The 27,347-nt window shown below is 50.2% G+C and overlaps 1 protein-coding gene across 5 annotated transcripts in view; it reads right to left on the bottom strand.

Moving 5' to 3' along the window:
- Positions 1–8,864: 8,864 nt before the first annotated feature.
- Klhl3 (kelch like family member 3) overlaps positions 8,865–27,347 on the bottom strand; it is a 118,745-nt gene continuing 100,262 nt past the window's right edge. For 3 of the 5 annotated variants that reach the window (XM_075969463.1, XM_075969462.1, XM_075969464.1), the window contains 4 exons: positions 26,436–26,564; positions 22,822–22,962; positions 20,628–20,771; positions 8,865–13,618 (listed from right to left, as the gene is read on the bottom strand). In XM_075969463.1, coding sequence (XP_075825578.1) covers positions 13,590–13,618; positions 20,628–20,771; positions 22,822–22,962; positions 26,436–26,564 — 443 coding nt within the window. In that variant the 3' untranslated portion in view covers positions 8,865–13,589. The remainder of the gene's footprint in view (positions 13,619–20,627; positions 20,772–22,821; positions 22,963–26,435; positions 26,565–27,347) is intronic. The other 2 variants (XR_012910348.1, XR_012910349.1) reach the window with 1 other exon arrangement.

Here is a 27,347-nt window from a genome sequence, read left to right as displayed (position 1 = left end):
TCCTTGTTATTTAGCTTCTTTGGGTCTGTAGATTATAGCATAATTATCTTTTACTTTAAGGATAATATCCACTTATGAGTACATACCATGTGTGTCTTTCTGGATCTGAATTTGGTTCCCTGTTTATGCAGAGGACTGTGATCTGAGTCTACCCCTAAATAAATAACCCTTTATTACACATAATTCTGAACTAGTATGGGATTATTTTGTAACTTCTGTCATCATCTGGCGCCAGAACGTGGGGACCAGTCCCCCATTTTTTTGGGTCAATTGACCAGCTGCATGGCACATTGGACTCTGACTCACCTGCCTGCGGCTCTAATCTGGATCTTTTGAGGTAGGAAGATTGCTGAGCCGTATGTTCTATCAATGGCCTATATAAAGGACATGGAAGAAGGATGCTCCCTCCCTTTGCCTGCTGGCGCTCGCTCTGGCTGGCATGTCCATTCCTTGACTAGCGTTCTTCACTGGCTTTGGAGCCTGCTTCTTCGAGATTCTGCTGTACACTGAAGACCAGCTGAGACATCCGGCCATGTGGGTTCTCAGCCATTGGAGGACCAGCAGACCACAGCCTGTAAGTCACTTCAGTAACCCCCTCTGCAGCTGGCCATGTTGGAGGAGCAGCACATGGTAACTGACTTCAGGGGATCGGCCCACCAGGAAACAATGCCCTGGTGGGGGAATCTCAGATAGCCAAGACCCGAGACCCTTGGCCCCAGGATGTTTCTTGCTACTGCTGTGTCTTTGTATGTTTGCTGCTGCCCTTTGTCCTGTGGTATGAATGGGTGTGGGGCAGATCGTACTGCTGTACGATCATCACATGGAAATATCCTGTTCTACTGGGCATTTTTACCTGTGGGTAATTATGAAATGATTTCCTCCAAAACTGTACTGTTTAACTGAAGCAATTGATTTTATACAATCATAGGATCAGTTTAACTAAGGTTTTGATGGTGGAAGATTTTTAATAAATATAGTAAGAAATTATGATAGAGGTTAGTTTAGTGGGAAAATTAACATAGGTAAAGGTCGGATAAAATGTTGCCCCCACCTCTGGTAAAGCAAAGGCTGCAGAAGACAATAAAACAAGGAAGTCGCAGCTAGAACACATGGGTTTCTGTGGAGGAGCCTTACAGACTGTGACTTATGCTAGTGATTAAGAAAAACAATTGAGTCCCAGTAGCCCAGCTGGCTTAAATTCTTTTCATCTTAATGTAGAGAGATGTGTTCACAGGTTCCAGGTGCATCATAGCTGAAACGAAGCTTTGAAAATAAGGTTATACTAAGATGTTTTTGTCAAATAGCTTTGAGGTGAAAAACCCAAGAAGACAATCTAAAGTTTTTGAAAGGCACAGAGCTGAATGAGGGACTCGTTAAGGTCAGAGAAGAAAAACAAAGCAGCCCAGTTATTATCAGCTGACGTGCCTTTCTTTCGCGCTAAGATGGGAGGGCGATTAATCCCTTGTGTCCATTTCTGCCCTCGGCTTCCTGATGTAAAACTGCTGATGAGCGGGTGTGCACCCCAAGGATTTAAAATAGAGCTGGCTGATTCTTTTCATATATAGACGTTAGATTTGTGGTTCTTCTAAGATTTCTTATAAAATTACCTTTTGAAATAAGTAATAAAATGATTGGTCCTTTCCTTGTAACTGCACAATGCAGCCTGCCAGCAAAAGAACTGGCTGAGAAAAATGCCTTGCTTGCTCACACTTTGTTCATCTATCACAAGTTGCTTGGCCATGAATGCATGGGGTTCTTGGGACAACTTTTCACCTGTAAGGATGTAAAATATTTAATCATGTGAGGGATACGGAAAACATGCTGTTTTACTTGTGTTCAATGCAACCGTTCACTTGAAAAATAGAATGTAACCATATTGCAATTTTTATATTTCTTGAAATATTTTGCTGGGGTACATAAGCTGTAAGAAAAAAAAAGTTAGAAGGAAAACAAGAAAGAGAGAGGAAAAATACCAGGATAGACGTAGAGGAAAAATAAGAAGAATAAAAATGGAAGTCAGAAGGAAATCATCAAGAATGTGTGTGTGTGTGTGTGTGTTGTGTGAGTATGTGTGTTTTCCCCCCATTCTCTCGGATGAAGTCTTAGTTCACCGACTCCATGGGTCCCCGTCAAGCCCTGTGCGGCTGCAGGCTGGTACTCAAGGTAACGATGACCCTGTCTATATGTGGGTTCGTTCTATCTAGAGTGCCCTGACTAACACAAGCTCTTGGCACCTCACCTTTAGCCACTCATGTTTCCCACAGCCCTCAGAGAGCACTGCCTGCTCGTGGTTTCACAGACTACCCTGACAGAACCCTTTTCTAGCTTCCTTTCCCTGCATATCTTCTTATACCTCAATAGTCAGCCGGGCTGAACCAGTTCTTATTTCTCACACCTCTCTACTCAGAATTCCACCCTCCTCTTCCCTTAGGACACACACCCACCCTGCATACTCCATGGACAGCCCTCCTCCTCCCTTCCCAGCATTCCACCCACCTCTTCTCCAGGACTCTGACCATCGTCACTTGCACACACACCCTGCTTACCCCACAGATCGCCTTCCTCCCCGACCTCACGCTCATCATGCGGCTTCAATGCCTTATTTACCGTGTTGTCTCCACAGCTCCACTGAGCCTAGAACACAGACTCTGCCATTTAAGTCGCATTTCCAGAGCAGGCACTTCACGGCACATGCATGTCACAGAAGTAGCCCAGAGAAGGCAGCGACTGACTGCAGATTGCTGCTCTTCAGGGCCTGGTGGGAGAGTTCCGCTGGAGTCATGCAGACCTCCAGTGTAGCGCACCACGCCCGTCTGAGCTCTATGAGCTACCATACAGTTCGTGAACCGGGCAAGGGGCTGGAGATTGAAGCACACAGAGACATAGATCATCCTTGATACAAGAATGCCCCCTGTATTGTGTCCAGGGGCAGGCAGCTTATATAGCAATCCTTAACTGATAGCCATGTCCCAGCCAAACCCACCAGAAACCTCTCCCCTGCCATCAGGAACTCCTGAGAATCTCGTGCTCAGAGCAGCTGCAAGCATTACAAGTTGTTTACCAGGAATTCAGGATATGGGGGGTTCACAGCTCCCAACACTCTGGGGTCCTTCATCCACCCAACTCGCTTCTCCCCAGAGCTCTGCAGTCTTCCCAGAGGCAGCTGTTTCAGGCAAATTCAGGCAGAAGATGTCCCAAGGAGCCACTAGAAACCGAGCCACCTTTGCAGGATGCGTGTGTGGCCTCATTTGGCTGCTGAGAGATGGTTTTATAGGCTTCCTTATCAGAATTTTGCAGCAGCCGCCAGCACCAGGACAGAGGGTCCCTTGGTTAATCATCCTAACAGGAGGCCAGATCACATTAAAGTGATGGATTCTGTGGCTAGAAAACGCATTTGGAATCCCCTGTGGGGCCTCAGCCCTGCCCTCAGTCCCCTTATCTCAGACCTAAGCCACTGCAAGAAGAAGGATTGTGGGAAGACCTAGGATGGTGGGAAGGCCCTTGAGGAAACTAAGCATTCCTTGGTGTGGCTCCCTCCCCCAGGGTGACATTGTACAGAGCTGTCTGCCTAGGGTGTGTTGTTCTTCTGCCCAGGTAGCGCCAACATCTTGGTGAGTCAGAATGAGCACCTGCATGTGTTATGTCATGAGGCCTCACTAGAATACTAAACCTTTCAGCTGCCACCATCCTCCCCGCAGGATAAGAAGCAAAGCCCGACCCCTTCACTGACACACTCCTTCCTCCCTGCTCCCTGTCTGAGGAAAAGACCTCATCTGGGAGGAACAGTGTAGGACAGCACCCTGGAAAGAGGCCGTCCACATCTCTATTGTGCATGGCTTCAGTTTAGTTTTGTGCAGGACGCCCGTCAGGGGCTACCATGAAATGAAAGGGTGTTCTAGAAGGCTGGAGGACCAGTAACTGGAGAAAATTGCCTCCAAGAGGCCAACACCAAACCGCAGCCACCTCCACCTTCCAGTTGTGACTCAGATTTACGGTGCCACACAGATGGGTCATTCTTGAGATAAAGGTCCTAGATCTTGCTGCTGACAGGGCTCCTCAATCAGTGCTTCAGGGAAACTTCCAGAAGCTGATAAATGAGCTGTCTCCAAGCCCCAGCCTCAGGCCCAAAAGGTCTCCATTGCTCAGGGTTTCTCATTCATCCTGCAAAAGGGACATACTCTCTTGATGCCAAGAGTCAGCAAGACGGCAGAATTGGGGCTCTGAGAAGTCCCCCGCCTCACCTTCCTGTGCTGCGTCCCTTCAGCCAAGAACACAGGGAACATCATTCTCACTAGTGACAAGAAGCCCAGGATTTACTTGGTGCCCAGACAGAATAACCTTCAGGGAGGACGCCAGAGGCCAAGACAGCAAAGTCCAAGGGGGTCAGTAAAGAGGAAACCACACAGTCTTAAGAGGCAGGTGGCCAGCAGGTCTGTTGACTGTGCTAAATGCCCGCCTAATATATTCTCTCTCTCTCTCTCTCTCTCTCTCTCTCTCTCTCTCTCTCTCTCTCTCTCTCTCCCAGACTGAACTCGCTTGCATGTGCGACAGTGCAGGAACTATCTGCACTAGTCCACTGGGATTTCTAGGGAAGTGTTCCCAGTATAGACCCTGCCCCTTCCACCCCTCGGACCGCTTCTTTTCTATACCTGTTTTCTAATATGAAAACAGCCATAGGGCATCTACCCTGCAACATGCTAAAAATGGAAAAACGAACAAAAGGATCTGGGAAGTGATGGCAGAATGGAATAACTGCTCCGGCCCCAGAATTGAACCCCTAGGCTTGTGGTTATACGGGCAAAATAACCCACTTCTTAGTTAAGCCCCTGGAGTGCTGTCACAAAGAGCCAAGCACAATCCTGTTTGGTGGTGAAGGCTCTTCTGAGAATCCAGGCAAACCGTGTTGCCTCTCAAAGCTGTATTCCATTTATATAAAGAAGACAACAAAGAATAAATGCCAGTAGCGAATCACACACTGCATGCAGGCACCTTGAGGAGCCCTCAGCACTTGTCATCCACCGCATCAAGAATGCAATCACCATATACAGCAAGCAGAGACAGTGCATGCAAGAATATCTATGTCCACTGCCTCACAAGCTGTCTGTGAGGATCAAGTGAGCCCTGGCCTTGATGTAACCCTGTCCCTGGATGAAGATGAGCACATGAATACTTGATACTAGCCAAAAGGACTGGAAACTGTGAGAGGCAAGTCTGGTGAGGGTAGGAACCTCATGCCTACTCAGAAGGAAGGATTACCACATGGCAGGATGAATAGAAAAGCCAAGCGGGGCCAGGTGGCAGCCTGCTCTCAGGTGCCTGGCAAGGAGCATCTCCAGGAAACCCATCTGTGCCCGCACGTCGGTGAGGTCAAGCATGGTGCTCTAATCCCACCGTGCCTCGTATTGGGAGTATAGAATGCTGTATTCTTGCCCCGGGTGGATATCACTGAGAACAGCCTGTGAACGATGTTCACATCACATCACGGCCTCCAGGATGGGTGATCTCATGGGCCTGAAGGGAGGTACAGAACTGGAGAAGCAGTGGACACATAATTGGGCAGCCCTGCCCCAAAAGAGAAACACCAGGGCCACGGGATTTCCTGTCAAAACTCTGCACTGGCTGTGACCCAGAAAGTCACAGGGTGGAAAGATGTGCACTCATAGCTAACCATTTTAGAGTACAAACAAACTCATCTGATGCCTTACATTTTATTTACATGCACGGGTGTTTTGCCTGCATGTGTGTATATGCACCACGTGCATGCAGTACCCAAGGAGGCCAAAGTGGGAGTAAACCCCTGGGTCTGTAGTTAGAGTTGTGAGCCTCCCTATGCGTTCCCAGAATCCAACCCTGGTCCTCCGGAAGAGCACCCAGTGTTTTTAACCGCTAAGTCATCTCCCCAGCCCCTTAGGGAAACAAAGGGTTTTAAAAAAATCCAAGTGGTTCCAGGTGAAACCAAGTCTTTCCAGATGGCCTCACTGGGCCTCCTGCAAAATTGAAGCCTGGCCAGGCAAGGTCTAGAGATAGACAACTTGTCCCCCTTCTGTGTGCCTCACCCCTCCTGCACACCCCCAGCACCTCAGGCTCATGCACAGCATACATGGACACACACAACCATGCTGCAGGAGACTCTGCCTCCTAGTCCAAAGGCTGTGCTGCCACAGCTGCTCCTAAGGCCTGAAGAGTCTGCCTGCTCCACTTCAGGGAACTTTCAGTTTCTCCAAGGTCACCAGCAGGTGTTTCCCTTGTATCTCACAGATTGAGGGCTGACTGAGAAGCAAGAGACTGACCCAAAGGTACCTGACCCCTTTGTAGACAATGAGGCTTTGAATGTGTCTCCGCTCCAAAAGCGTCTATCCACATCATCACACTGGTCAATCTCCAGGATTTTAAGAAATGGTTCTAGCTCCCTCTGGTCCCCTTCTCCCTGAACCTCAGTCCTGCTGGACCTTACCTTAGTTTGGGTTTCTATTGCTATGAAAAGACACCATGACCACAGCAACTCATATAAAGGAAAACATTCATTGGAGCTGGCTTACAGTTTCAATGGTTTAGTCCATTATCATCATGGCAGGACATGGCAGCGTGCAGGCAGACATGGTCCTGGAGAAAGAGCTGAGAGTTCTACATCTTGATATGCAGGCAACAGGAAGTGAATTGTGTACCACACTGGGCAGAGATTGAGCATATGAGACCTCAAAGCCTGCCTCCACAGTAACACACTTCCTCCAACAAGGCCACAGCTACTTCAACAAGGTTGTACCTCCTAATAGTGTCACTCCCTATAGGCCAAGCACTCAAACACATGAGTCTATGGGATCGTACCTGTTGAAGGAGGCTGCTTGTTGGTTCCCGGCAGCTCAGACCCAAAATAATTACACAGAAACTATATTATTTACAATACTGTTTATCCAATAGCTTAAGTATATTTGACTAACTCTTACATAGTAATTTAACCCATCTCCGTTAATCTGTGCATCACCACAAGGTCGTGGCCAACCAGCAAGATGTCAGTGTGCCTGTCTCCAGCGGGGCATCATGGTTTCTCTCTGACTCTGCCCTTCTTTCTCCCAGCATTCATCTTAGTTTTCCCCACCTACCTCTATTCCCTGTGCAAGCCCAAGACAATTTTTTTTTTATTAACCAATGGTATTCACAGCATACAGAGGGGAATCCAACAACACATACCTATTCAAACCACCACATTCCCCTTCTCCCATATATTTTGGGAAGTGGTAACTCCTTTCTGGCTGTGTGTGTGTCTCACTCTCTGTTTTGTGTCTTCAGAAAAGGACAAGGGACCCTCATTTTACAAACAAGAAGACAGAGAGGGCATGTGAATTCCTACAAATTCCTAACAAAGCCATGTGCAGGGCCTCCTCCTAGCTGAGGACAGTGGGTGAGAAATCAATGTCTCTCTGGGAGGTTGGAGAAGTTTCTGAGGTCCAGGCATTGATGACCCCCACTTCTCCGAAGAGCACCTACCGAACATAGCCACCAGCCTTGTGACAGAACTCGGCAGGCAGCCTCAGGGGGATGGGGGGACTAGTTCTCCTCTCAAGGGTCTAATAATAAGGATCCCTTGTGGTACTGTGAATTAGCAGAGAAATACATAGTCACCTGCCTCTTCAAAGTAGGCACAGCACACAGTGACTGTACAGTAAATGCTAATTGTCGTTATGTTTAAAGCAACTGCATCCTGGGGCCTCTCCTCAGACTGGGTCCCCAACTCAAACAAAAGTTCAAAGTTCAGTGTCCTTTACGTGGGTCTCCTCTGCCTCTGCCTTATGATTCCCCTCAGACACGCATATTCCCGTTTGGGCCTCTATCCCCAAGGGACATTCAGTTCCTGCTCGTGACTCAGAGGGCTGCGGTGAGACTCAACCTCCTAACCGCCACTCATCCGCAAGGGGTAAAAGAAGGGAGACCAGAGCAGAAGCCAGGAGGAAGAAGTGTGGGGTAGAGAGCCAGCCATCACCCGAGTCCAACTTGCTGGCTTTCCCTCCATCCTTACAATCTTTCCGAGTGCCAAGGAAGCACTGGACCCCGGATGTCTATTTGTTGCCTCTTATGAGACAGAGCCCCTGGCAATCTGAAGAGACCTAGAACCGCGTGGTCTTTTTCCAGAGGGACATCCATGTCAGCAGGCAGATGGCTATGAGAGACCGCCACCAAGCCAAGCATTCCACATACCTGGGATAGAGCTCAGCTTTTAGGAGTGATGTCAGAACAGTCAACCACTGTCTCCTCCAGCCCCAGATCCCAGCAACTACCTTGTCTGTTGGGACCTGGAATCCTGGCCTCCAGCTGCTCTTCCCTGCTAGAGATCTTTCCTTTCCTTCTGATTTGAGTTACTGAAAGCTGTGTCAAAGTTGTTTACCAGCTCTGCTTCACGAGCACGTGTTGCCTTGGCCTTGAGGCTCAGAGGATAAGGTTTTCACCTGTTGGCCCACCTGACTGTTGGGTATATAAGCCTCCATGGTGCTACTGAATAAAGGGCTTCTTACCAGTGACTAGAGGTCTGTGTCACTGTCTCTCTGTCTGTGTGTCTTTGTGTGTTTCCACCTACAACCCCTTGCCAAAGCTCGCAAACTGTATGGTAGTGCTAGAGCGCAGACAGGCATTGCGTGCTGCACAGGTCATTGTCCATACCAACACCTTCTAGAGGGACTGCCTCCTCTAGACCTCTCGAAAGGGCTCTGTGGGCCTGCACTGTGTTGGGGCCAGGTGACAGAAGTCAGAGTTCAAGGCCGTGTGCAGCAGGTTCTGAAGGGAAATTCTTCCACGTGATTGTGTGGGGAGGAGTCTGCCCTTTACATACACGAGACGTTAGAGATGTTACACAGAGGAAATGAAGCCGAGGATGTTTGTACAGTTCTGCTTTTATTGAAATGCCATGTACAGTTGTACAGTGTGGGGAACTGGAATGGGATCCTATTAAAGTAAGACATTTGGGGGAATGTTCCTCGGCTTTCGCTGTATTGATCACGTGACCAGTGTTCTTTTACAAGATATACAGTCCCTGACATTCATGCAGAAAACAGCAGATCAGACCATGGGGCTGTGCCAGTGTCTCATGTCAAGCCCAGGCCAGGACATCCACACAGATATACACAGTCTGTATCTTGAGTTTTCTTTCAAAGAAAGTATTTTACACATCATATACAAATTAAACAAGAAGTCCAACAAAGGTCCTTTATTACCACCAAAAGAGGGAAATCATTTACAATCTAATAACCAAAGGCAAGAACAGCACAGGGCCCAGATATCCCTGCAAATGCCACAGCCCCATGCATTCCTGCCGTGGCTGCCACTATATCCAGGAGTCACTGAATCCTGTGGTAAAGGCTGCGCAGGGCCTCTAAGGCTGTGATTGCCCACACAGAAGAAGCCTCTTCATCCCCGTATGTTGGAAGTGCTGCTGGATTCTCTGCTTGGTCAGTAGATAAACAATATAACTGAACATGGTGGGGGGGGCTAAGTAGTGCAAACACAGACACATGGGGGAAAAAACCCTACTGAAACCACTCTGACTTCCTTGCTTCTATGCATCAGAGCCTTGGACACTCTGTCCAGCTAAATGAGTTTGCTCAGCCTCCCAACTCGATCCAACCAGGTGCAAACAGGAAGAAGCATAGAGGCAGTTTAAATGGCACCTATCCCAAAAATAATAAATTAAGATTTAAAAAAAAAGAGAAACAAGAGTCCTAGGACAGATAAATGCACAAAACAGAGCCTGGAATGAAGACAGCTCAGGAAAAAAAAAATCAGTGTGAGCATCTGTTAAAGCACATTCTTCCCAGAGCTCATGAGGGACTCCCTCCTCTTCCTAAGTACAGAGAACGCAAGCTTCCCGAAGAGACAGGACCCAGCCGCAGAGGCCTCGAGCACTAGAAACCTCCAAAAACCAGGAGACAGTCAAGAATAAGCAAGGTCTGCAGGGCCGGGGAAGCCCAGGGAATGTAGGCCGGAGGACAGGCTCAGGCCAGGGGATGAGGGCCACCACTGTGTGGGCCAACCCAGCCCCAGCCCTGCAGATTCAGAAACACAGAGGGAGGAGATATAGACGGACAAGCGCTGAGTCAAGTTCACCATTAGTCCTAGAAACTGGAAGACAGAGCCCCGTGGCTGTGCCTTGGAATCCCACGGTCTCCCTAAAACGCTAGGAACCTGGAGCTACGGAGGCATCCGAGAGGAGAAAACCAAGCAAGAAGCGCTACAGGTGCACACTGTCAGGGTGAGCGACACACGGAATAGCATCTCGTTATTGTGGACAATAGAAAGCGATTCAAATATCATGAAAAAATTATCTATAAAAAATATCTACAGTAAAGCTTCAGCTTGAAAAAGCTACAGCTTCTATTTTACAAAATAAAAAGGCAATCTTTGAAAGGATCTGGCTCAGAGATATACAAACATTACACAACAGATTATCAAAGTAGAACAGCTGGAAGAAAGCATCTGAGGGGATATTGCAACTGGTTTGTCACGAGATAGAATTAAGAATTCTTATTGCATAGCAGAAAAATGAGGTCACTTCATTTGCATAATACTGCCATGTTTTTAGATGGAGAGGCTGTTGGGTACTTAGGAGAAGTAATTTTGGGATTCAGAAACTGACTTCTACATTGTCCGAATTAGCATCCAAGTGGTGTCTGAGCTGCTTCTGACCTTGGGTCTTGATTCCATTTGGCCACTGCAGTCAGATTTTAGATGTGCCCCTGGCACGGCTGTGCTCCCTAGCAGTGGCAGCTGCTCTAACGGGGGTGGGGGTGTTACCCGCCACGTGACTAACACCGACTTGAAAGTGAGTCTGAATTGCCCACCGTGGGAAGACATTGACCTGATGCCTGAGGATGGTGCAACACGAGTCTCGGGGTAGCATCTGGGGGCAGCTAGGGCAGACTGGCTTTTTGGTGATGACGCACCAGTGTTCTAGTCCCCAAGAGGAAGGACGCACGAGGGTGAAATGAGTGGAACCCTTAGCAGCTTTGCCTGCAAAAGCAGCGCTCTGCAGGAAGGGAGACAGAAGGTGGGGTCAACAGCGAAAACTCCAGCAGAAACCGCAGCTGGCCAGCTTCCATGGAAGGAGGGATTCTCTCCAGGAAGAGACTCATCTCGACCCCTAAGCATAAAAGTCTAAGTTCTTGGTGGGAGTGGAGGAGGAGGTGGGGTTACCTTTCACCTGAAATGGGGTGCTGGTACAAACAGCACATCTGACTCTGGTCCCCAACCTTATCTTCACCACTCGCACCTCAAACAAGTCCCCAGACTTCCCATGCACATCTGACTCTGGTCCCCAACCTTATCTTCACCACTTGCACCTCAAACAAGTCCCCAGACATCCCTGGAGAGGGAGGAAGGGGATCAGGGGTGCATTCCACCCCCTTTCTAGCAGGGGGCCAGGCAGAGCTTTCTGGGAACCAGGGCATCTGCCAAGAAACCTTTGCATCCCTTGGGAGACATTTTTCTGAAACCCCCAAAGCTGGGTATCCTAGCTACTGACTATCCCTAAGGCTACTAACTATATGGGTCTTGTGGCCCCTAATTTCTGCTTAACATTAGAAAGGAAGGTTTTACTCTTGTGGAAGAGCACACACTAAAGGCTCAGTAAATACGCAGTGGTCGCCTCGCTGGGAGAAGCCGGCTTTGGAACGCAAAGGGCAGGAGGTGCCATCCCCCTGTAGCTGTGCTTTGAAGAGCCTTCTTATAGCAGAAGTCCAGCATTTGAGTTCACAAAGTCCCATGGTCTCCTCTACATGGATTCTGACTTCAGGAGGCCAAAACTCCAGGAGGCCCTGGGTGTGAGACTGCTCTCTAGACACAAAGTCTCCCCTCCTCCGAGAGCAAAAACCCTGATCCAGGCAATTTGCTACCTTAGGAAGAGTTCAAACGACTGTGAGGTTCTTTGTGTGTAAGGGGAGAGTGGGTGTGTGCAGAGACCCGAGATCAGCCTTTGATGTCAGTCCTCAGTAACCACACAACCTGTTTTGAGACACACTCTCCCCGGGTCCTGAGACTTGCTGGTTAGCCTAGGCTGGCTGTCCCCAAGCCTCGGATACCAACCAGCCCTTCTCCGCCTTCCCAGCTCTGAGACTGTAGGTGCATGTTGCCGTAGCTGGATATTTTTACACCAGTGCTAGAGACCAAACTCATGTTTGTGCAGCAAACGCGTCTCCCCAACCCTTACTGTGCGCTTCCGTGAGCCTCCAAACACCACCCCGGGGGCTTGACGTTACACTCTGAGACATTCTGCTCTGTGGCCGAGCAAAGCTTTCCTAAGTTGCTTTCATTTTTAAAAAGCAAGTGTCTTTGAGGAATATCTCCAGTCCTAGGCCCACGACCGTCTCCTCCACAAAGGGGAGAATAAGAAGGGGTGTTGGGGAGGCTGAGGAACAGATATGGACCTTGAAGCACGAGAAAGGGAAGACAGATAAAAACAGCCCTGACCATCATCACAAAGTGCCGATGGCCAGATCCAGCCATTCACGTCCCTCTGAGCTACATGTGGCCCCACCTAACATGGGAGCAAGCCTATCTCTGGGCTTAGTGGCAGGGTGACCTTTTACTTATCATCCGCATGAGAACTGATACCATGAATAAGTAAGCCTACATAATAAGCATAAGAAATAGGATTGGTGCCCTGTGAACACTCCGAAGCAGGGTCCCTGTCTGAGACCTCACTGGGTGGGAACAAATCCATACCACTTTGGCTTTTCTGGGTTTTGTTTTGCTTTTTCTTGTTTATTTCTCCCCAGCGTTCTACTTGGGACTTCTCTGAAGAGTTTGTTTTCCCTGCTGAAAAGACACAAATCTTCCAAACCTGGAATCTGTGACATCGAAGACTAGAGGCCAAGACGTGAAGACAAAACAGTTCTCATCTGCCTCCTGGAGTGCAGCCGAGGGGCAGTGGCCGGATGAGGCTACACCCTAGAGGAGCATGGGGGATGTAGGGCAGCTCTGCGGAAGCCCCAGTTCGTCCACCCCGCTGCAGTAGTCAAGGCATGATTCCGGATGTGTTTGAAGGGCTGCTTCTGCCTAGTTCTACCAGGACCCCAAAAGGCAGCAGCTTCAGTAGTTGAGGGTCCTCATGGGACAAGTCCAGAAGACATTGGTAGGTGTTTTAGCATCGTGAAAGATCAGTAGTAAAGAAATCCAGTAGACACTCATACAGCCCCAGCCCTCACTGAAATGGTTCCTACACACACAAACACAAACACATGGATACGTGTGCACGCGCTCACACACACACACTTCAAGGTTCTCCATTGTCCTGTAGAAGCACACACACGCACACGGACACACACGCACATACACACATGCAAAAAGCCCAAGGAGTTTCTGTGGGGCTGTCAGAAACACAACTGTTTAGGGCAGAAACCAAAGCACCTCGGAGCAGAAGGTGGACCATCAGTGTCCACACTGGGAGGGACAAGGCTGGCCTGCTAAGACAGCAAGGGCGGTTCTCAAATCACTGCAGAGCCTCCCAGTTAATCTTATCAGTTGTCATGGTCCCGCCGCGCCGCTCGGTGCTCTGGTCACAGGTAGTGCCCGCTCCTTCTTCCACCTCCTGGCAGTGGGAGTCTGGGTCACAAGGATCTGTGAATCACAGCCACACCTGACATGGAAGGGAAACAAAGTGACCATCTTCGCTTCTCCAAAGTTAATCGGAGTCCCAGTGGGTCCAGGTCACAGCCCTTGGAAGGGTCACATGCTATCGCTGCCGGGAGCTGACTGTTTCCACTCTGACAGTCACATCCTGGAGGGACATTTGAATCCACAAGCATGATCTCAAACAGCGCATGCCAGCAGACACACCCCCACTCCTCTTCCTGACCACAGCATCCAGATTAACACCCCACACACCCCTTACTGAGGACCCAGAGGCATCTGTTCCAAATCGGTATCGTTTTCTGGAGAAGCGATGGCTGATGTAGGTCGACTTTGCTACTTTTAGAAGTCACTGGGATGGACTAAGAAGAACAATACACCAACTTCATGGGAGGAAGAACAAAAAGAAACTCCAGCCCAAGCCTTGCCCAGAGGTGATCTGTACTGTGGTTTTCAGTGAGTTTCGTCACAACTGCAGGCAACTTCTCACACTGCTTGCTGTCATGGAACTGAGACCCTCACCCAGTGCTCAGTTCCCAACTGGATAAACTTTTTAAGCACGCACTGTGTATCACTGCTTTTGTTAAACTTAACCACACTGAAGCCCTAACTCTGTAAGTCCATCTGTCACCCAAGTTTCACCGTAATCCACGGAGGCCATCTGGAAGATGTTAGAGACTGAAGAAGCCAACATCCTTTCTGCATACTGTTCTCCACTATACACACCAGCTAGTGACACACTCGGCCTGCTTCCCAAATGCCCTGTTGTCCGGCCCTAGCCAATGAGACTGGAAGGCAAGCCTTCTGGGGTGTGACAGCAGCTTGTCCACTGCTGTCTGCCTGGGACCACACACCTCCTTCCTGGTGGAAATCAGCACCAGGCAGGGTTCTGGAACCTCCTAGTAAATAATAACTCAAAAAGTGCCATACAAATGGATGGAATTAGAAAACACTATCCTGAGTGAGGTAACCCAGACCCAAAAAGATGAATATGTTATGTACTCACTCACAAGTGGATACTAGCTATAAACAAAGGGTCTATAGTTCATGATCCGAGAGTAGCTAAGTAATAAGGTGAACCCTAAGAAAAACATATATATAGATCCACCTGGAAAGTGGAAACAGACAAGATTGCCTGACAAAATTGGGAGCATGGGGGTGGGGGGAGAAGGGAGGGTAGAAGGGCAAGAGAATAGGAGAAGGGGAGGGGTGAGGAGAAGTTGAGGGAATGGGACAGTCGAGAAAGAGGAAGGACAGAGATGAGAGCAAGGAAAGAGATATCTTGATTGAAGAAGCCATTATAGGGTTAGCAAGAAACCTGGCTCTAGAGAAATTCCCAGGAATCCACAAGGATGATCCCAGCTAAGACCCTCCACAATAGAGAGGGGGCCTGATCTTGACTTGCCCTGTAGTTAGATGATGAATATCTTAAATATTACCATAGAACCTTCATCCAGCAACTGATGGAAACAGAGGCAGAGACCCACATCAGAGCACTGGACTTAGCTCCCAAAGTCCAGTTGAAGAGTGAGAGGAGTGAGAATATGAGCAAAGAGGTCAAGACCATGATGGGTTCACTCACTGAAACAGCTGACCTGAGCTAATGGAAGCTCATTAACTCCAGCCAGATTGGGAAGGAACCAGCATAGGACCAAACTAGTCCCTCTGAATGTGGTTGACAGTTGTATGGCTGGGGCAGACTGAGGGGCCACTGGCAGTGGCACCAGGATTTATCCCTACTGCATGTGCTGGCTTTTTGGGAACCTATTCTCTTTGGATGTATACCTTGCTCAGCCTAGATATAGTAGGGAGGGCCTTGGACCTTCCCCAGAGCAATGTGCCTTATCCTCTCGGAGGAGTGCATGGGGGTGGGGGGTGGGGGGTGTGGAAGGAATGAGAGGAGGAAAGGGAGTGGGAATAGAGGGGGTTTTTTCTGTTCTGTTTTTGGGGGTTTTATTTTGTTTTCAAGACTGAGTTTTTTTGTGTAGTACTAGCTATCCTGGAACTCACACTGTAGACCAGGCTGGCCTCAAGCTCAGAGGCCCATGAAGCATGACTAATAAAAACCCAGAGAGAGAAATTGGGGTTCAACCTGAAGATCCAAAAACCAAAGCAGCCAGCCACTGGCTCTTACCTCAACCTCAGTCTGAAATGCCAATCGTGCCTTCAGGAATCTGAGAATGAAACTGTGTCTGAGAGCTGTTTCCTCCCATCTTAAAATCCTCTCTAGGATTGGGATTAAAGGCATACAACACCCGGTTTCTATGGCTACTAGTGTGGCTACTGGGATTAAAAGTGTGTGCTACCCTGCCTGGTCTGTATGGCTGAAAAGTGGGGCTGGTTTACACTCTGATCTTTAAGCAAGCTTTATTTATTAAAATACAAATGAAATGCCACTACAGGCCCACCTGCCTCTGTTTCCCGAGGGCTGGGATTAAAAGCATACGCCACCACCGCCTAGCATGGAGATTTATTTTAACATGCCCCTATAGCTATAAAATACTCTGACTGAAGGTGAGGTTAAGGAAACACAAGCTAAAGAATAGGAGGACACGCCATCATAGATGCTCTGCTTGAGATACCCATTCCCTCTTCATCCCTGTCTAAGATACCAGCAGAAGAGCCTGGAGGCGGGCAGAGCTTGACTCCAGACCAAAAGGTACCACCTGGCCTTGGCAGCCTCTCCTGTGCCTCAGATACCTCTCTCACTGAGCAATACCTGCTAAAAAGCAGGCTCTCGTGGTGTTTTCATGTAGTGTTTCTCATATGAGCCTTTTTTATTAAAAAAGCAATATGCTCTCATTGTGGAAAATGCAGAAGAAAAAAAAGAGAAACCTTTATTCCCTCAAAAAGAACCACCATCATCTCTTTAGTCCTTCCCAGCCTCTAATAATAATTGGAACGTGCTAACTCGTGGTGGCTCACGCCAGGCACCGTGCCACAGACCATACACGCGGTATCACGTTGCAGTCTCTGAAAGGTCCTTGGAGGCCCAATCTAATTTTATCCCCATTTTCCAACTGAGCCAATGGAGGTTCAGTCAGGCTAAATGCCTCGCCCAGAGACCCAAGGCTCGTGGCAGATCTAAGACTCCAACCTCCACTTCGAGAATAACAGCCATCCAAGCTCCCTCTCCTCCAGGATAGGACCTGAGCATTCGGCACCCTCGGGCACATACAGTCTGAGTCCTCCTCGAACCCAGCATTCAAGCACAAGCATTTTCTCCAGATATTAAAAACATAGGAGGTGGGGATGAGTTGAGAGGAGTTGGGGAAGGGGAAATCAGAATCAGAATATACCTACTGTATGAATAAAAAACTATTTTCAATTTTTAAAAAGAAAAATATACCCACTGAATAAATATTTCATAGACTTTTTAATTATTATTTAATTATTTCTCTAATGTCAATCATTAAGTATTATCATTTTCATGGGGAGAGCATGATTCTATTATAAGCAATGCCCTGATAAGTTATGTCTGCCTTAATAACACATTCACTTGGTCCATTGGTTTGAGCACAAAATGGCCTGATTGTCTCCTTCCCACCGTTCTGAGTAGGCACACAGTGAAGCGAGGCTTTGAAGTATTCAGCAGACCTATGAAATCCTGATGGGTCCCACTCAGCCCACCCACTTCTCATTAACACAGAGGTGGAGCCGGAGGAACCCGCCCACTTCCCCGTCCTACAAAACGACCTGTTCCCTCTGCAGTTTCTGAAACAAAAGGTGCTGATCTTCAAGAGCACGGGGTTGTTCTAGCATCAAATGTTTCCAATGTCTTAGTGGAGGAAAATGTAACAGGGTGAGAAAGACTTCGAGGGAGGGACAGTGAAAGAGACGCAAGGCAGTGGAGAAAGGTGACAGGGAGCCCTTGGCACCCGCAGGACACCTGAACAAGATGGAAGAGCTGACGGCTGACCTTTCTCGGGGGAAACAGGAGTAAGAGAAGGAACATTGGGCCAAGGTGTGCATGACAGGAGATAATGAGTTTTAAATACTTGGGATAATTAGCGGATGACACAGTGTGTGTGCTCAGTAAATAAACATTAAGTCCACATGGATCTGAATGTTCAGGCCAGACATAAGAAGCTGGGCTTCTATTTCTCCTCTTCAGGATCCCTGACCAATAGCAACTCATGGCCCTGCACTGCACTGAACTTGGTACCGCCCCCTACAAGAAAGAGTCTCTACACCAGTCTGCCCCTTACCCCACCCCGGTCTACCCCTTACACACCAGTCTGCCCATTACCCCCCAGTCTGCCCATCACCCCCCAGTCTGCCCTTTTACCTTCAGTCTGCCCATTACCCTGTAGTCTGCCCATCACCTCCCAGTCTGCCCATCACCCCCCAGTCTGCCCATCACCCCCCAGTCTGCCCATTACCCCCCAGCCTGCCCATCACCCCCCAGTCTCCCCATTACCCCCCAGTCTGCCCATCACCCCCCAGCCTGCCCATCACCCCCCAGTCTCCCCATTACCCCCCAGTCTGCCCATCACCCCCCAGTCTACCCATTACCCCCAGTCTACCCATTACCCCCAGTCTGCCCATTACCCCCCAGTCTACCCATTACCCCCCAGTCTACCCATTACCCCCCAGTCTACCCATTACCCTGTAGTCTGCCCATTACCCCCCAGTCTACCCATTACCCCCCAGTCTGCCCATTACCCTGTAGTCTGCCCATTACCCTGTAGTCTGCCCATTACCCCCCAGTCTGCCCATTACCCCCCAGTCTACCCATTACCCCCAGTCTGCCCATTACCCCCAGTCTACCCATTACCCCGTAGTCTGCCCATTACCCCCCAGTCTACCCATTACCCCCAGTCTACCCATTACCCCCCAGCCTGCCCATCACCCCCCAGTCTCCCCATTACCCCCCAGTCTGCCCATCACCCCCCAGCCTGCCCATCACCCCCCAGTCTCCCCATTACCCCCCAGTCTGCCCATCACCCCCCAGTCTACCCATTACCCCCAGTCTACCCATTACCCCCAGTCTGCCCATTACCCCCCAGTCTACCCATTACCCCCCAGTCTACCCATTACCCCCCAGTCTACCCATTACCCTGTAGTCTGCCCATTACCCCCCAGTCTACCCATTACCCCCCAGTCTGCCCATTACCCTGTAGTCTGCCCATTACCCTGTAGTCTGCCCATTACCCCCCAGTCTGCCCATTACCCCCCAGTCTACCCATTACCCCCAGTCTGCCCATTACCCCCCAGTCTACCCATTACCCCCAGTCTGCCCATTACCCCCCAGTCTACCCATTACCCCCCAGTCTACCCATTACCCCCCAGTCTACCCATTACCCCCCAGTCTACCCATTACCCCCAGTCTGCCCATTACCCCCCAGTCTACCCATTACCCCCAGTCTACCCATTACCCCCCAGTCTACCCATTACCCCCCAGTCTACCCATTACCCCCCAGTCTACCCATTACCCCCCAGTCTACCCATTACCCCGTAGTCTGCCCATTACCCCCCAGTCTACCCATTACCCCCAGTCTACCCATTACCCCCCAGTCTGCCCATTACCCCCCAGTCTACCCATTACCCCCAGTCTGCCCATTACCCCCCAGTCTACCCATTACCCTGTAGTCTGCCCATTACCCCCCAGTCTGCCCATTACCCCCCAGTCTTACTTTACTCAGCCTGCGCGGGGACAGTAGAAGGGGTGTGGCTTAACTATAAGTCAGACCTGCATTTGAACTCTGACTTTGGTGCATGCTTGTCAGCAATGTGGCTGACCTTTGGTGATCCCTTACAGTCCCCACTACTCAGCTGCGAAATCGAGGGTGAAGTCCCACTCAGCCCGAGGGCTGTTGGGATGGTGAGAGGGAGCACACACCATACCTACTGCGCTGGCTCACAGCTCAGGGAGGGGTTAGAGTCGGAACAGGACACAGCCCCTGCAGGCTCTCCTGTAAAGGTTTGGAGCCCAGCTGGTGGAGATATTATGGGAGGTGCTAGAAGTTCTAGGAGGTGGAGGGAGCAAGTGGCAGGTGGTATGCCACCAAAGGGGTCTCAGACCTGACCCTCTCCAGTGTCTGCTGCCGAGCTGCCCGGGACTGAAGGCCCCATTGTCCCACATGCTGTCCATATCATCTCTACATGCTGAGCCTCACCCAGAAACAAAGTAGCCAGGAGACCGTAGACTAGAAGACAAGACAATCCCCTCCTTCCCCCTAGTCCTCCACACATACACACACAAACACACGCATGCACACACAGATAGATACACACACAGACACACTCATACACATACAAACACACAGACACACACACTCAAACACACACATACATACAGATGGATACACACATACACACACTCAAACACACTCATACACACACAGTTAGATACACAGACAGATACACACACAAACACTCATACACACACAAACACACAGACACACACTCAAACACTCACACACATACACACACATATATACACACACGCATACACACACACACACACACACACACACACACACACACGTAGTCCCTCTCAGGAAGTTGTCACAACAAGAAGATAATACCTAACATCAAACGTACACAATAAAGGGCAGTTTGTGTGTGAGATTGTGACCCATCTCCTGAGAACACGTCCCTGCTGGCCGTTCTTCCGGCCGTTCTGTCCTGAGGCACCCCATTCACAGTTCACGGGAATCTTGTCCAAGCACCTGGTATTTCCCATCTGTGCAGACAGGTCTACCAAACCTAATGTCTAATGAGCAAGAACGGTGCTCTCCCGCCTACATGTCTGGCACAAAGTGAGCCAGGCATGACCAAGGCAGGTCACGGCTCAGGTTCATGACCCCTTGAAATATGACATGAAGCCTTCTGCACAGCTACATCCAGGTTTACGGGGGAAGTGCTAACTAGCAGCATCTATCCTGAGCACACAGTGAAGATACAATTGCCTGCAGCCCTGCAGGAGGAACTCCATTCCCGGCTAAGTCAGCTCATCCCCCACGCCGTTCCTGCCCTTGGTGTGGTGGTCCCTGGAAGAGGATGCCACTGACCTGCGTAACTCCTTCCGGTGCTCATGTTGGCTGGCAGCAGCGTCCACTTGTCAGTGACCGGATTGTAGTACTCCACGGAAGCCAGGTTGCAGGATCCATCATCCCCTCCAACCACATACAGGAGCCCGTTCACTGCACAGACCCCTGGAAACCAAGCAGAAGTCACAGGATCAGTGGGAGTACCCGAGACCAGGAACCACAGGCAGCTGATGCCCGAGCCCTGCAGGCTCTTTCCCATTTCCTGTTGCCCAGCAGAGATGCCACTTGGAGGTCTGAGTCCACTCAATGGAGGAACATGCTGGGCACAGCCACTGGGCTCTGAGGGTCCCCTTTCTATGGAGGCTGCTGCTCTCATTGGGGAGCTTTTATTACTATGTGGTCCTACAGATGCTCCCGCTGTGCCCCCTCCCCAACAGGCTGCCACATTATAGAGCGAGCATTGCGGGTTCTCCCTGTGGGAACATTATAGAGAGATGGCACAGGTCTCCCTGAGGGAACATTTCCTGTGGGTCATGCAGCCCTCCCCGTCAGCCTGAACTAGGGAAGACAAGATTCCACACACTCCCATTTCTCTGCACCTTCAGTCTTTCCAGCTGAGACACATGTTGTGTCCACCCCATATGCTGCTAATGGCTGTGCCCATAAACCCTCTTAAGATGAGCATGTGAATCCAGACACATCCAGATTCAACTCGGGCTGGGGATCCTTTCTCATTCTTAACTCGGAGTGAACTTGTTTGATGGCAAGGTCTCATGAAGCAGGACAGAGGAGCAGGGAGATGTTATTCAAGACCTTAAAACACATAGTCCAGTAGATAGTGTTTGCTTCTGTTTTTGCTTTTTATAAACATGTTTATTTCTGATGCTTTTAAAAGCAGTAACTAGCAACTCTGATTAAAGATACTCTCAATATCGCTGCGAGCAGAAAGTGTGCTGCCTTCCTGCCCGGGTGTGCACAGAAAACATACAGGTTCTTCCCTGCCTCAGGATTCTCCTTTTGGCTTTTTCTTCCAGAGAAATAATTTTAAATGTGTACATTGATTCAACCATTAGAATCATTTATAGTAACTACAGCATTGCAAGTAGCATGGAAAATGAAGTATTCAATAATTAATTGTGTAAACTATGACATAGCCATGTTAAATGAGAGCGTGAAGATACAAGATACATGTAGTGTTGTGATTAGACATGCATGAGGAATGGAAAAGCAAGTTTTAAAGTAGTACTGTGGTAAGATCCACAAGTTATTACATAAATAATATCTAGGTGTGAGTGTTTATACATGCTCATGTCTATAACTGAATTCACAGACTGCAGGCAGGCTTGCCTTACAGGCTCTGGAATTCCTTGCTCACGTGGCTGAAGGCCAAATGCCAGCGCACTCACAACAGACTCAGGCCGCGGGCCAAGTGGTAATGCCCCTCTGTTTAAGCCTCTGACAAGTCGGCCACACTGAGTTTAGCAAACAGGTAATGTGAGAATAAAGGAGACAATTCTACCTGGCAGCGCCTTTCCGTCAGTCAGTCCGTCCAGTCCATCCAGCTGGAGCTAACCTACCCTTTCCCAGAACAAAGGAACCCAGAGCAAGGTCAGCCCTGCAGGGCACAACTCAAAACAAGTTCACAGGAGGAAACAGCTTGGCCAGGACGTCAGGCCCCAGGACACGTGACCCTGAGTACGCTGGGACAGGTTGTTCCTATAGGAAGGATTCAAAGAGCAAAGGGACACAGGGACAAGGGATACAAGGACAATAAAGAAGGACACTGGAGGGTTAGGTAGGGTCTGGTTCCCCTGCCAGGAAGGAACTTGGACCCTGTGAAGTATGAGGCCGTTTCAGTCTGTCGCTGGCTGAGAAAACACAGCACAGCACCACGGTCGGGCTTGGGCCCAAGCAGCTACAAGGCTACAGGCCTAGCCACTAGACAGGGCCCTGAGGAATCTAGACATCCACCTCCACCAGGGAGAAGGGATGGTTCTGAGTCTCGGGATGGGGTGGGGGGGGGGTCCTATGGCCAGCCTTTGGGGTCCAGGTTCTCCTTCCTCCTAATGCTGAGCCTATGGGGCAAATGGCCTCTCTTACGTTCAGGACACAGGCTCAGCTCCAAATTCTGGCAACGCTGCCCCTTTCCTGTCATCCAGAGCAATCACCTCCGGGGAGGAACATGCTGTGGCCCTGAGAGGAGAAGTTGCGGTACCTGCATTACGCCGGCACATGTTCATGTCTGCCACTTGCTTCCAGGTGTTTGTCCCGGGATCGTAAACCTCGACACTCTTCCTCACCAAGGGTCCATCGTGGCCCCCCGTGGCATACAGCTGTCCGCTGAGCACCCCAACGCCTGAAAGACAGAGCACAGGGTCCCAGCCTCAGGCCCGCTAGAAGAACCAGAAACCAAGAGGCCTGGTGTCCAGCCCTGGACAGCCATCACCAGCAGGGTGACTTGGGGAGCAAGTTCTCTCTCCCTGGACCTCAGTCCTAATGTGCAGTACAAACACAATGAGATGCTTCCCGGCTCCTTGTAGGACGGGCAGCCTGGAAACACTGAGATCCAAAGCCAACGTGACCCCATTTCTGCTTTTACGATGTAAATATGTTTGTGTGTATACATATACACGGGGTAACAAAGAGATAAGAGTCAAGGAAATCTGCTAAGATGTGGGAAGTGGCTGTTTCTCGACAGTAAAATGACACCCGTTTCCCCTTTCCACGCCACCTTGTTTTCCTTCAACATCGTATCATTCCGCCTCAGTGGCAGGGTCACTGAGGTCACCGCTGGGGAGACACTGCTACCAGCCTGGTCCTTCAGCCCCTCTTCTCCTTGATGGCAGAAGGCATCAGACCTCTCCAGGGGAGACACAGGCCACAGAGGAGGAAAAGGGAGCTCGTGAGAGCAGCTGACCAGGAGGCTGGGACGCCTAGACCTGCACTCGGCCGTCCCCTCTGGGTGACCCTTTCTCTCTCCCATTCCTGGAGGGAGGGAGTTGGGATGGTTCAGAGGTCCCGTGGGGACAGGCTGCATCCCTTCTGCTGGGGCCTTAGTCCCAGAGACACTGGTCGGAAGTCCAAAAGAGTGTCTCAGTGAATGGGACGTGCAGCCAGGTTGTGGGTCCAGGGCTGGATCTGGAGACTACAGACTTCATGAGGCCGGGAACGGCTGAGTCTCCCCCTGGCCTGTGCTCGAGGCTGCTGATGCTGGTGGTCTCTCAGCAGATAACACCTACAGGACAAGATGTCAGACCCAGCCCGTGGTTCCCAGCAGTTGCCCTAAACTAGCAGCAGATGGTGCTGCTGAGCCAACAATGGCTGGCATCGGGTTGTGGGATTCGGAAAATCAGTAGGCGCCAAGCTGCTTCGCTTTCCCTTCCCCCCGGGGTCAGCAGCGGCTGGCACCTCCAGGACCACCACCATGTCCGTCTCTCTGCTCATGCTGCCCACTGCAGAGGGAGGCAGCGGTCACCCAGGCATACCCCAGCAGCTCTTCCACCGCCCTCATCCCTCGGCAGCCTGCTCATAGACACCATGGAGAGCCACACTGGGCTCAGGCAGCTGCAGTACAGAGCCTTTGGTCTCTAGATCCTTGGCTCTCACAAGCACCCACCATGACAAGCACACGGGCTCCCAGCCCTAGAGATGACACGTCCCCAACTGTTAGTATAGTGAAGCTTTGAACAAAGGAATCCGGGACAGGCTCCACAGAGAAAGGAATTGGAGGACAGTAATCTGAACACCACACTCATCTCAAGGTCACTGGCCCTCCCAGAAACAGAAGCAGCAGTTAATGACGTCATCAAGGGCCCCTAGCCAAGGATGGGCCAGGTGATGTCTGCCCCAGCCACCTTCTGAGCAACTGGTGGGGAAAAGACATCCCCGCAGGCATGGCCGAAGCTGCAGGGCTCCAGCGTGGGTTGTCTCGGGGCACGGTGTCAGGTTATCCCTGGCTCTACCAGAGGTTGTCTCCGTGCATAATGTCAGGCTGTCCCTGGCTCCACTGTGGGTTATCTCAGTGCACTGTGTCAGGCTGTTGTCCCTAGTTCACCGTGGGTTGCCTCAGTGCACTATGTCAGGCTGTCCCTGGCTCTACCAGGGGTTGTCTTGGGGCACGGTGTCAGGCTGTCCCTGGCTCCACTGTGGGTTGTCTCAGGACACGGTGTCAGGTTGTTGCCTCTAGCTCCACCGTGGGTTGCCTCAGTGTCCTCTGTCGGCCTGTTTCTATATACATAGTCCTTTAGTACTTGCTGCCATGCCCCCAAGTCACCATACGGATTTTTAGAAGGTACAAAGAAGGTGCTAGAAGCTATAATTACTAAATGATCAGGCAAGGGGGGAAATCACAGGATTTACGAATGGAACTGGTCCTTTGAGAATGGAGGCAGCCCACGCATGGCATGGCTGAGGTATTAAATGCCAAAGATGGCAAAGGGGGTTGCCCAAGATGAGATTAAGCACACTCAGCTCTAAAGCTCAGGTTTCTTGACTTCATTCATGGGGGGGCCAAGTTGTCAGGATTAGCAGAGACAGCTCCCCAAAAGAACTCCAAAAACATGCTTCTAAAATAGAATCATTCAGACTTTCAACTCCACAGCCCATCAATGTGTACACAAAACTTCTCTTTAAAAAAATGTAAACAGCCTAATTTTTACAGAATGCTAAGGACGGAGATATATGATGTCATAATCCAGTCTCCAGGAGTAGATGGGGCAGCAGAGAAAAAAACGAACACAGGTAACTCTATGGAGAGTATGTGGTTTCTCGTCTCAGGAATCATACCGCCTTCCCACCAGCCCCAAACTGAGAATCAGCTCAGTCTCCAGGAGCCCCAGGAACTGTGGCCAAGGTCTTGCTTGCTCCCCCAGACGGTGAGCCCCTGGGACGGTGGAGGAGACAAAGGAGAGAGGAAGGGGCTGTTGCAGCAGCTCCTGAGTTCCTGGACTTCCCCACACAGCAGAAGCAGAAAGTCATTTGGGAAGTCTTTCTCTCACCATGTTGGAGAGGAAGGAACAAAGCAAGGGAAAGTAGGGAAAGGGTCCTAGGCTTAACTCCAGCCATAAAAGCTGTGATGCTGGCTTTTAACTCCCAAGATACCAGCTTCAGCTAGGCTTGTCAGGGCAGCAGCACCTGCCCTCCCTCACTGGGATGATGCTCACTGGTTGAGGACTAAAAAGCCTCACCCTGGGGAAAGAATTCTAACCGAAAGTTTCTAATTCTATACTTGGACAAAGTGATCCAGCTCTGAGGTCAAATCAGTATCAGGAAGCCTTTTAGGGCTGAGGTGGGGAGTAAGAAGACAAAGGCCTCGGCCAGGTGCGCCTTGCCATCCCAGCACGCGGAGGCTGAAGCAGGAGGTTGTAAGTCTGAGGTCAGCCTGAGCTGCAAAGTGAGTGTCAGAGGAAGGAGGGGGAATGTTTGTATCATGACAGCGCCTAGCTCACAGAGGCCTGGACTTTCCAGAGACATAGGTCCATGTACAAACAGAAGGGATGCCCTGGTGTAGTCTGGGCTATTGGTGAGCTTGGAGTCTGCCTGGGTCATAGAACAGTTGTCTAAAACAGAAACCAGCAGTAATAGAAAGACATGGAAGACATCACCCCTTCCGTACTGATCAAGGAGTCCCTGGGAAAGGCAGATCCCTGTGTGAGCACTGCTGGAGGTGTAGGGGTGGGGTTACCAAAGGAAAAGAGAAGGACTGCGGGAAAGTAAGGTGCAGTTCCGTTGTCTGTCTCTAGTCCCAGCCATAAAGAAAGTAGACACAGCATGCACACACAGCGGTCTCCTGTACCCCAAGGCTCTCCCGAACCCAAGGCCCTCACATACCAGCGCCACTGCGTCGGGTGCTCATGTCTGCCACATATATCCACTCGTTGGTGGCTGGGTTGTACTGCTCCACGGTGCTCAGGCACTGCCTGGAAGCCCCATCATAACCCCCGACAGCATACAGCTTCCCTGGAATAGACAAAGTGACTGAGGATGGTGGCGGTGGCACTGACCTGGAGCAGCGGCTCGGCTGGCGCTCCGTGTTTAATCCACTGAGGTACCTTCACCTCATTCAGAGCTCTCGGTGGACCCAGCTTATTCTCCAAACACGGCGCATATCTCCCTCACGTTTCTACCTTCTCTCTGCTCTGAAGCCCTGAGACACTAAGAAGCGATGCTGAAGCTCTTTCTAAAAAGAAGACTTGCCTAGCATCACTGAGATTCAAAGGAGTCTCGCTTGGAGAACTAGGTTAAAGCGTGCGGCGCTAGAAGCTATAAGGCTCTCAGTCATGATCACACACCCAACTGTCTGGCTCTAGGCTCACAATGACAAGCAAGAAGAATATGGGAGAATATTCTTTTGTGAGAATCAGAGCCCGGCCCTGGTCACACCTCCAGAAACTCTGGCGGTAGCTCGGGCAAAAGAAGGGTTCTGTGCACTCTGGGGGAAGAAGCAGGGATCTTTCTCCAGTCACCTCTGTTCTCTGAGCCATATCAGAACCCCGAAGCATCATCAATTACTTTTTAAATGTGCATTGGAGCTTTGCCTGCATGTCTGTGAGGGCGCCAGATCCCCTGGAACAGGCAGGGATGAGCTGCCATGTGCATGCTGGGAACTGAACACAGGTCCTCTGGGAGATCAGTCAGTGCTCTTAACCACTGAGCCACCTCTCCAGCCCTTATCAACTATTTTTAAATAAAAATAAGATAACATGAAGCTCTTGTGGGAGAGTCATTCCCAGCTGAGGCTGG

Source organism: Microtus pennsylvanicus, chromosome 4 (genome assembly GCF_037038515.1).
Source record: "Microtus pennsylvanicus isolate mMicPen1 chromosome 4, mMicPen1.hap1, whole genome shotgun sequence".
Lineage (NCBI taxonomy): Eukaryota > Metazoa > Chordata > Mammalia > Rodentia > Cricetidae > Microtus > Microtus pennsylvanicus.
The sequence above is the reverse complement of the archived record's forward strand: the minus strand, read 5'-3'. Positions and strand labels throughout refer to the sequence as shown.